This window comes from Sinohyriopsis cumingii, chromosome 7 (assembly GCF_028554795.1).
Source record: "Sinohyriopsis cumingii isolate HCF-2022 chromosome 7, ASM2855479v2, whole genome shotgun sequence".
NCBI lineage: Eukaryota > Metazoa > Mollusca > Bivalvia > Unionida > Unionidae > Sinohyriopsis > Sinohyriopsis cumingii.
The window spans coordinates 116,159,809-116,172,009 of NC_142967.1; the positions used below are offsets into that span (position 1 = coordinate 116,159,809).

Consider the following 12,201-nt stretch of genomic DNA (forward strand, 5'->3'; position numbering starts at 1 on the left):
GCGCAATTTGTTTTTCTCTCTAACTCCAGAATTTTGGATATGTTTTCCCTTAAGCATTAGAGGGAGTGGGGAACGGAAAATAAGAAAGGATTCCGATGAAATTGTGTACCATTTTAATTTCATTTAGAAAACAGGGACTATTAATACTTGTTATCATTATTTTCATATTTCATTTATGACTAATGAGTAGAAATTCTGCAGTTGAAAGAATATTTATATATTCGTATTATTGTGCCATAGGCGGATCAGAATTTGATATACCAATAGTATATAAATTTGCTTTAAACCAACACTTTAAAAGCCACGTTATTTTTAATGTATGTGTATATATATAAAGAATACAAATCATATGACGAATAACAATCCTTTCATGTGTCAGGGATTGAATAAGATAAATGCAATAAACTGACAACGAACAATGCAAAACTAGTATCTAACTGGTCTGATAACATTCGCCTCTTTAATAAGTCATTTTCAAAGGCAAATACAAAACACAGACAAGACAAACAAATAAAACAGAAAAACGGTTATGTTTGCAAAACTTTACATGGTTGTTTCATCAGGAATTAAACCTTTTAACTTTATTATGTTTCAACTAGTTTATTTCAACTTGTAGTGGATACTGGAAGATATTTGTATTGACCTAGAAATGGAAGAGTCATAACGACATCTGTTATTTTATGTAAATTTATGCAAGCGCAAATTACATCCCGCATATTTCATTGTTATAGTAGTCATTATAGTCTATTAAGCAAATATAGATAATTATTTACAAGAAAATGTGTCAGCGCAAAAGATAATTTTATTTGAGCATGGTTGTCTTTTTCTAGTCATTTTGGTTCAATGTTCTAAGACAGTGTATCCAGTACGATTCCTTTTCTTTTCTGGTTGGGAACTCCAGTTTGGGTTGTGAGCAATTGCAATAAGTGTTATATCACCGAGAGTGGCCATGGGAGGAGAAGTGTTCTGCAACCGGGCTTCTGTACAGCTTCTTTGTCATCCAATCAGATCTATGAAGGTTGATCCTTTTGTGTAGCTTTTCAGTTTCTCCGACATACTGAAGGCTAAAGATCTTACATGTGATGAGATAAATTACATCCTCTCTTTTGCACGTTTTGTTTGGACCATGTACGTTTAGTTTTTCCTCTATACACATCCAAATACACTTTGTATGCAAGGAAAATTTGTATGTATTAGGGTTATATTTGTATGCATCCAAATACACTTTGTATTTAGTACAAATTAGTGTGTATCAGGGTTATATGGTATGCATCCAAAAATACTTTGCATGTAATACAAATATGTATGTCTTAGGGTTATATTTGTATACATCCAAATACACTTTGTATGAAGTACAAATTTGTGTGTATTAGGGTTATATTCGTACACATCCAAAAATACACTTTGTATGAAGTACACATTTGTGTATATTAGGGTTATGTTTGTTTGCATCCAAATAAAAACAAATATACCTTTAATACATATGACATGAAATATAAACAGGGTACATATTATTTGGTATTATACAATGGTGAAAAACATCAGAGATTCTAAATATTTAAAATGTTATGTAATTACAAACAATTTCAAAAAGACATAAAGAAACAAAACTTTAATGATATTTTTTATGTATTAGTAGTACAAATAAACATATTAAAAATTGCACACAAAACTACATGATATGCTATGCAAATAAATTTTTAACAATCTACTGTAAAACGTGAAAACATAGCTAGCTATAAGAGGAAAGTTACTCTGACAAAGAATAGAAGCTATCAGGCTGAATCTCTAACCTGAATCAAAGGCTGATTGAGTTTACTTTTTCTTTTCCAAAAATGGCATCATACAACAAATTCATGTTTAAAATTTACTATAATTCCACAGTGGATGCAAATTTATGTTGCTTTCTGACCTTTTAAATCTCAAAACTCAACAATTTTATTTTGACAAATATAAAACAATGACTTGGTACATTCATATATAAGAAAAGATGCCTGCAAAACTATTTTGACATGGATGATCTAATAGACAGTTAGGATTATGTATTATGTTCTTTGGAACAAAAAACATGTACACACAAAAACATTTGCTTCTATCACAAATAAACGTTCCGTTCAACAAGACCAGTATCAATACTGCAAGACGACAGTAATATGATCCTGCCACCTTTCAAAGAAAGCCATCCTTAAAGGTATTTAAGAGTCTGAACTATGAATTATGGAATTCTTATTAGAACATAGTAATAAGGACCAAAGATTTGATAAATTCAAGTATCACCAAGGAACAATATTGGCCAGATGTGTTGTTCAGAAGAAAAAATGTAAATCTTGCTGAAGAGAAAAATCTCAAATATCTAATATATATATATATATATATATATATATATATATATATATATATATATATATATATATATATATATATTTTTAATAAAGTCTGTGCAGCGGAATTGTAATCTTACTCCTCATTTCACCTCAAGTTAAATATGTATTAATTTGCATCCAAAATTTTATATATATATATATATATATATATATATATATATATATATATATATATATATATATATATATATATATATATATATATATATATATATATATATATATCTCTTGTGGAGAACTGACAACCTAATCAAATGCTAATTAATTTTGAGTTGAAAGTTATTTTCAACAACAAAGACATAAAAAGGCTTAGAATGAATTGTAAATGTTCTACATGATATGAGTTTAAAAGAGCATGCAAATGAAGGACACATAAATATGACAAACTGAAAGATGGACAGATGGACTGCTATAAAAATGCTGTATCTGGCATTGTTCTTGAAGAGTACAGTACCAACTTACTTTCATTTTAACCTGCTACCCAGGCTTTTTGAAAAAAAGCCAGCATATCCGGTCATTTAAATGATAAAAAAGCCAGTCTATCGGTCATCTATTTTTTAAGAAGGCCAGTGCTGGTCATCTAATTTACAAAAGGCCCATGTATCTGGTCATCTAACTGATAAAAAAGCCAGTCTATCTGATCATTTCTGAAGGATAAAACCAGATCACATATATGGCATCTCTCAATAATGTATAATAAATTTTCCCTAAATTGGCCCCTCTATAAACCCTATCTTCTACAACAATGATCCTACATTCTGGTTCCAGTATGGCTTTTTAAAATAAATGCCAGTCCTCACTATATTGTTGTCCCTCAACATCAAGTGCCTCAGTATAACACAGTTCTTCATATAACATAGTGCCTCAGTGTAACACAGTTCCTCATATAACACAGTCCCTCAGTATAACACAGTTCCTCATACACAATTATGGTCATGAATTCCATTTTGGAAATTACTGTTTTTACTTTTTATACTGACCTTACCTCAGTATAATGTAACCTCACTTATAACCCAGTACTCTTGACTATTATCCTTCCCCTGAACAGAATTACAATTAGTAATAACTGTATTGTCCAATCTGTTATGTTTATCTGTTATTGTAACTCCTGGTACATATGTTTGTCTAATTGTTATAATTTTGATTCATGGTGTAATGGTTATAGGATATCTTTTTTTTTGTTTTGCCTACTCAACCTGCATCTGTTAAACTCATAATATTGCATAGGATCAATAAATAGATGTTTACATATGTGTTGATAATTATTAATAATAATCTTAATAATAAACCTAAATTGCAATTACAGCTTAATTTCTCAGTGGCTGATGGGGTCTTGATGTTTCTAGAATAACTTCCCACTGATTGGGCTAGGTTAAATGAATATGCCAAAGCGACACAAAATTAGTAGTGTATTCTGTCATGTGGGGTCTATTGCAAAATACATTCACGATATATTGTGATCACAATATGAAAATTAAGCAATCAGATCAATTCCAATTTTGGATTCATTCACATTTATTGTGTTCTTGTTGTAAATCTGCAGACATGTTTAATGTTGTACTTAGATAATATTTGAGAGGAAAATCATTTGTCTGGACTGTTTAGTAGAAATAGAAAGTGCTCATTATTTGGACTATAATATTATTCTGTAACTGTTATAAATTATTCAGAGAAATTCTGAACATTGCCATCTTGGCAATGTCACAGTTCATGGAGGACACTTACATTTCCAGTTTTTAAATTAATAAGGAACTTTTCATTCATTTAGGACTTTCATAGACCTTTATAAGGACTAGTTTGAATTAATTTCATAATACTGTAAGTTCCCATTACATTTTCATTTATAACTTTGATAATTAAATTGTTAAGTTTTACAAAACTTGCTGGTTTTGCTTTTCTTTTCTGTTACTTACTTTGTGACATAGTATCGTAACACTATAAAACTTTATTACCTTTTGTTTTCTGAGTATATTATGACCATATCTACATACTAATTAAAGAAAATCTGTTAATGGTATAGCACTTTCTCATTATAAGACTGTCCATGGGAGCCATGGAGTATACCACCTCATCATGAAACTACCTTGCAATGAAGTAAATTATATATTACTCCATTGTAACACTGTCCAAAGGAGTTATGGACTATACCAACTTATGGTAAAACTGCCTTATAATGAAGTACATGATATAGTACTCCATTATAACACTGTCCAATTATGGACTATACCAACTTATGGTAAAACTACCTTGCAATGAAGTAAATGATATAGTACTCCATTATAACACTGTCCAAAGGAGTTATGGAATATACCAACTTATGGTAAAACTACCTTGCAATGAAGTAAATGATATAGTACTCCATTATAACACTGTCCAATTATGGACTATACCACCTTATGGTAAAACTGCCTTATAATGAAGTACATGATGCACATGATTTTACTGATAAAATGGGATCCTTATTAAAGCAACTGTGTTATACTGACGGGACCTATGATAATATAATGATGGTACCTATGGAAGTGTAATGAAGGACCGTGGTGGTATAATAAAGGGCCTAGGTGGTATAATGAAGGACCATGGTGGTATAATGAAGGGATATGGTAGCAAATGAAGAACCAGGGTAGTATAATGAATGACCATGGTGGTATAATAAAGGATCATGGTAGTATAATGAAGGACCATGGTGGTATAATGAAGAACCGTGCTAGTATAATGAAAGACTATGATATTATAATGAAGACCATGGTAGTATAATGAAGGACCATGTCATTATAATGAATAACCATGGTAGTTTGATGAAGAACCATGGTATTATAATGAATAACCATGGTAATATGATGAAGAACCATGGTATTATATTGAAGGATATATGGTGGTATAATGAAGGGCCTATGGTGGTAATGAAGGACCATGGTGGGATAATGAAGAACCATGAGGATACAAGGAAGGACATATGGTTGTATAATGAAGGTCATATGGTGGTATAATGAATGGAGAATGAATGTTCAGTTAGAGGGTGCTATAGCATGACCTGATGTCTTGATGGTGTGTGCTCAGGTATTGTGAGTTTAATTACAAAAAAATTATGATCTATTCATATAAGTAATGGTTTGAGATTTATATACATAAACTGTGATGAAAAAATATTTGAATAATATAAGAAAACAGAATAAATTATATCACAGATAGTAATAATAAAATCTCTGACAGCAGTACACATAAGTTGTATAAACCAACCAAAAAATTGGAAACACAATATAATGAAAAAATATACCTATATACCAGCAAGCATACAACTAACTGCTACAATATTAAAACAGTAGAAGCAGAAGATATAAAATTACTGTCCAACAAATATCTTACTGTAATTACAAGGTATGGATGTCTAAAAAGTGATTACTTTAATAAACTATAGTATATTTGTTACAAGACGATAAAAAAATCTTCAAGAATGAGGTAAAACTTGTTTGTCCTAACATTCTAAAGGGCCAAATACTTGATTGACTCAGTTTATTACATATCTGCCAATATTTCTGGCAGTGCTGGATGATTTTGGACAAAGTGTCTTATGGTCCTAAGCTGGAAAGAGCGGGAGAGAGATCAACTGTGTGTGGTGTGTGACCTAAATGAGCAACAAGGTTCAAATAAAAATAAGTAATCTATTCATATAAGCTTAGAGAAAATGGCTGGAAATTCAAAACTGGAATGAAATAAAATAAAATGCAGTTTCCTTAAAGCATTTCATATTCTTTCAAATAAAACACAGTTGGTAGTCTTATCATTGTTATATATCATCACCATACACACACATAACCACAACTACACAGACATTAAACTAAAAATACACAAAGTGTCTGCCTTTAAATTCCATTGCCCGAGGAATACAGTATTAACTTGTAGTTGCAGTCATCACTGTTCTTAATAATTCATTGGAGGGTTTTGAAGGTGACGTAAATCTCATTAGTGTTTATCTTTGCACTCATTAGAGACCGGATATTGTCATTCAAACTTCATCAAAGAAATGTTGAATTTTTCTTAGCAATGAAAATGATATTTGTGCATCTACCCTGATTCAGTGTGGTGTTGCCATGGTAACAAATGTTGCATAACACTATTAAATTTATTCATGTTTGATTCTGAAGCTGTAACATGCTATGAATAATTTATTATTAATATATGTTGTACAGAACTTTTAGTATGAATAATTTCCATCCAAATTACTTCTATATTTTCAATATTTTCTGTATTCCCTCTCCAATAGTGGTAAAATGCAAAGCAGCTATTCCTGCCTGCATGATTGCTGCAAAATTTGGTCTAATTACGTTTAGTGGATTTTAAGAACATACTTAAAGATTTTCCATTGTCAATAATATTGTCAATAACAGTTGGCAAATTGGCATCATTTACATATATTTTTTAAAATGCATTTGATATAGCTCTGAAAAATTTGGTTGAAATTAGTCTAGTGATTACTGAGAATGCAGCATTTGGTTTAAATTGGTCTAGTGATTACTGAGAAAGCAAAATTTGGTTGACATTAATATAGTGCTTCTGATAACTTGGGTGACATTGGTCTAATGGTAACTGACAATAACTAAAAGCAGCTAATGTTGATGGACAACAGATGTCACATGATACAAACATACAACACCTGCTATAGGCAGTGTCATACCATTAACTTACTAAACCTTATGTCCAGGTTACTGAAAATAGGGATTCCAGTCACCTACACCTGGGAAGCAGACAGGTTAGAATCAATAAGCTTGGGTGATTTCCATTGTATTGTTATTCATGTACATGTATCAGGGTATAAAGAAATCAACAAAACTGTCACCATAACACATTTTACAATAAATAACCCAATGATAATTCGATAATTTGCTTAAGAGTTGAAAAAGCAAAAATGTACAGTGTGTGTTCTCACCTTGCAAATATTACTATTTGATATTATGTTTCAAAACCAAAGCTTGAGATTTCACCCAATAGTACTTGTCCATGCCATCGCATAACTTATCTACTGTATATACTTGCTTATAAGTTGGATCCAGCAGCAAAAGAAATAGTCATTGTTGTTGTGGGGTTTTAACGTCATTTTTCAGCACACGATAGGCTATACATGGCGGCCAGTATTAATGGTGTAGGAAGAACCTGGGAACCCCAGAAAGAAGCACCGACCCACAAGAAGCTACTGGCAAGCTTTCTCACATACCCACATTGGCTGAATCTGAGACTTGAAATGGCACGGAGGTGAGATGGCAGTGATCCGAAATGGATAGCGCTTTAGACCACTCGGCCACTCGCAGCCCCCGCAAAAGAAATAGAGCCAGATCTGTCATCAAATAAGACACCTGTAAATCTGGATCTATTCACTTTGTTAGTAGTAATCAATGGAACAAACAACATAGACCCTGTTGTAGTAATCAATACAACAAACAACATAGACCCTTGTAGTAGTAGCCAATGGAACAAACAACATAGACCCTGTAGTAGTAATCAATAGAACAAACAAGAATGACCCTGTAGTAGTAATCAGTAGAACAAACAACACAGACCCTGCAGTAGTAATCAATAGAACAAACAACATAGACCCTGTAGTAGTAATCAATAGAACAAAGAACACAGACCCTAATCACCTGGCACATTGCGAGACGGTAGATCAGGGTCTGTGTTATGTGTAGTTGGACCCAACATATAAGTGAGGATAGAAGGTCCTGATCTTTGACACATAAATGGTCTTAATTTACCCTGATATTACAACCTCACTATTCCAGCCCTTTGGAAATGGTCTTAATTTACCCTGATATTACAACCTCACTATTCACGCCCTTTGGAAATGAAAACAGAATGGTACATGTACTTGCATACCTTGAATAAACACAAAAAGAGTAAGGATGGAACAGAACCAATCAAACAAGTTTAATTGTAGGCCCAGCTTGACTGGGTCCCAGATTAAAAAATGTCCTGTCAAACTGAGATCTTACATTTTCTTCCTTGTTATATTGTTGTGATTTTTGTTCAGAGGTAGTTATATTAGAAAGTATGAACAAAAGTTGTAACGTTTTAAAATCATTCACCTGTAAATAATTTGATTATGAATAATATTGATGAACATTTCATATTCCTAAAGTTTTCCTCAAAATACAAGTTTCTTTTTAGTTTAAGATATTTTGAATTTGTTTGCATCTGTCATGGCTCTTAGCTACTCAGTAAATAACTTCTTGTTACCAGTCAATAAGAAAGATATTAAAAAATCTGAATCTGAAAAAGAAAATCTAAGATGATAAGCAAAACTAAGACCTGGTGCTCTGCTTTGCAGTGCATACAGAAGCTGTCATTATCCTTAGGCAACAATTGCTACTGGTGATGTATTTAACATCTGCATACACATAAGCTGAACCAGTCTGGAGAGCTTTCATCCTGTTACAAGCTGAAACAGTCTGGAGAGCTTTCATCCTATAACAGCTAAACCAGTCTGGAGAGTTTTCATACTGCTACAAGCTGAACCAGTCTGGACAGTTGTCATCAAATTACAAACTGAACCAGTCTGGAGAAAAAATCTCATATGTATCGCTCTAATAGAAAATTATACTGTTCTATATAAATAATAAATGCAGTCATATTGCCAACTGGGCACAAAAACCTATGACATTGACTATACATTTTAAAAACATGGGTAGGTGACTTTTTAAAACTATACAACATAACCAAAGACTTATATGAAAATATATAAAATTTTGTATAAAACATGTGCAGTGAAAAAAATCTAGATCTGTATTGCGAAAAGACGAATAAAATATTGATTTTATTGCAAAGGAAAGGAAATAAAAACTGCTTAAAAATATCATGTTAAATAAAAAGAAAAATCAGTAAGGTATAACATATAATTTGGTAATCGTACTGATCCAGGTATCTTATTTACAACTATTATGCTGCACATCTTACAATTTGGCACTCAGTTTGAACTACATGTAATTACAAATAAAAAGGTAGCATATCTGAGTTTGTCTTTTCAAACCTTGCTAATGTATAATTTTCACCTGTGCCACATAAAATCATTCATATCAAATGGATACAAAGCAGCTGCTCTCCTTATGAATATGAAAAATGGCACTATACAAAAGTTAGAAATAAAACAGATAGATCAATTAGCTAATTCCATGGAATTTTAATGTAAAACTGCTGCAGCCAACAAATCTTTTGATTATTTAAAAAATAAATTTCACAATATATTACAAGATATTGGATTTTAACAAGCCATAATTCTGCATTTTGGTAATTCTCATTCCCATAGAACATTTAGTGAAGGATGAGACAATAAAATCTATGACTAAAATGTTCACATAATGTACAATAAAAGACAATGAATAATATTCATAATTACCGTATCAGTTGAGACCAACTGCATGCAACAGAGATCTGAGCTGTCACTGCATAAATATGCCAGGATATCAGGGTTTGTGCTGTTTGTTGAACTAATTACACCAAAAACAAACAGCATGAACCCCAATCTGTCTGGACATCATGCTTTTGTGTATCTGGGTCTATGCAGATTGTTGTTAGACTAGACTCATAAGTGTGTATATATATGGTAGCTATTTTTCTTTGTACTTTGTACCCTGTATAACTTGCCACGTTTGTAATGTGGAAAACAAAATTATGCTTATTTTCTGATTTACTATGAATTTTCCTAAGTTTGAAAAGAAATGGTGAGAAAAATGTCAGAAAAAATGTACAATATATGCTAAACCCTTAAGCAGAAATCTCTATTAAATTTTCCATGATTTGGTTTCTTAGCTTCATTTTTAAACAATACATGAGGAATGCTAATTGTTCTATTCCACAATAATAAAAGTGTCAAAGAGTGATTCATGTACGGCCCAATCAGAGTCAAGAATTTCATTAGGTAAATATACATAACATTTTTGTGTAAGTTCAATTTTTAATAAGTACCGTATATACTTGTTTATAAGTTGAGTAAAACTGAAAACAACAAAGATCCTGATCTGATGTAGCATAATGCACCTGTAGATAAAGGTATATGTTGTTAGTTCTACTGATTACTCATAACAAACTGCAAAGACCCAAATCTGCCAGCACATTATGCAATGACAGATCTGGGTCTGTGCAGTTTGCAGTTGGACTCATTAGCAATTATATATAGTAGTACTATTATTTTGTGTTTCTTAATGAAACATTTCTGCACAAAAGCAAGATTATATATAAAATATCAATTTTGGAATAGTCCATATTAACACAATTCATGGCATCAACATTTCAATTCAATATTTTTAAAACAACAGTTTCAAACAATAGTGCATACAGTTTCACAATGCAAAATATATCAGTCTAACAAATGTACATCACCACATATATAAAAAAATTTCAGTGTTCATTGTTACTGATGTTTAGCAATTTTTATGACATAATCTAAGTTTATAAAAACAAACTTTATGGAAATACATCAAATTGCACATTATTTTATGAGTTTGCAAAAATTATGCTAATTAATGAAAGTAAATTCTCCAGATTTTTGACTCTGTGAAGATTTTCTTACTCCAAAATTTTCCTAAATGAAATAAAGAATATTGGACTCAGTAAAAAAGATTCATTTTATATCTTTACTAAAGTATGCACACTGATATTCTGTTGCTTTATTTTTCTCAACTAGTCATACTTTGACCATCTCAAACCTCTTAATAGATCTGCTCTATTTCCCATTGATACAATTATCATAATTCACTGCAGCATCACATAATATCATTAATTTCCATGATGATGTCAGTCAAGTTTTGTCATATCAGATTGTCTCCATGACAATTCAGTGTAACTCTTCAAGTGCCTCTGTGAACTTGAGAATCTCTATTAAGGGCATTTTTAATTCCTTTGACAAACACAGATAGAAGAATTCAGGAGCCTAGAAAAGAAAAAATATCAAGAAAAATTAACACAAATTTACGTGGAGGACTGCAAGTTACTTACTACAATCAAATTTTGAGATCTCAAACACCAATAACTCAGATTCGGTATTGAATGTTTTACGAGTACTGCATGCTAAAACATTATCATTTGGGTCTTTTTTATGACATTAAAGCTCTTCACTAGGAAAGTTAATGTCATTAACAATGTTCCTATCAAGTTAATGTACATACTCAAATGGGTAGCCATGGTAGTTCAGTTGGCAGAGGATCGGTCTTGTAATCCAAATGTTAAGGGTTTGATATACATTCAGGCCAGAATGGGTCAGCGGCCTTGGTATGTTCTTAGGAAAGGCACTTAGCTCCTATTTCCCTGGCATGACATAGCCAATAAATTTGTTAAAAGTACTGTAAGTAAAAATCCCCCAAAACACAGATATACTCAAACATTTAAGTTAAACTCCCTTTTTTCATGTTGAAAGCTCTCAGATTTGGAGGTATATTCTCTCTCCCAATATGGCTGCATTTGAGAAGCATCATGTGATAAATACATTTATAAAGCTATTTATGTGTTTTTCTTTTAAATAAGTGCCACTGTAGATTGATTATTTTTAGTGACAGAACTATTTCAACCACAGTCAGATCTGCATCATTTCCATTCAAAACCAATTAAATATTGCAAGAAGTAATTTAGTAAAAACGCATTTGTTTTTCAGAATGTTTACAGGATGTGTTTGTCCATGTTGACATAGATGTTGATCATGTTGGATGTACATGTATACTGGTATGATTATTGTCACAAAAATTTATTTGAACTTGTATGTAATGGTAATCAAAGTTTCAAAACAACATACATTTATATACATACATGTCATAATGAAAAAATGATAAACCAGAAT

At 31.6% G+C, this 12,201-nt stretch overlaps 1 protein-coding gene across 1 annotated transcript in view; it reads right to left on the reverse strand.

Annotated features, from left to right (window-relative positions):
- Positions 1 to 96: 96 nt before the first annotated feature.
- The window catches only part of LOC149795981 (uncharacterized), an 86,802-nt gene continuing 74,697 nt past the window's right edge, over positions 97 to 12,201 (reverse strand). The window contains exon 14 of the mRNA XM_089965894.1: positions 97 to 11,301. Within this exon, the coding sequence (XP_089822020.1) occupies positions 11,206 to 11,301 (96 nt within the window). The 3' untranslated portion in view covers positions 97 to 11,205. The remainder of the gene's footprint in view (positions 11,302 to 12,201) is intronic.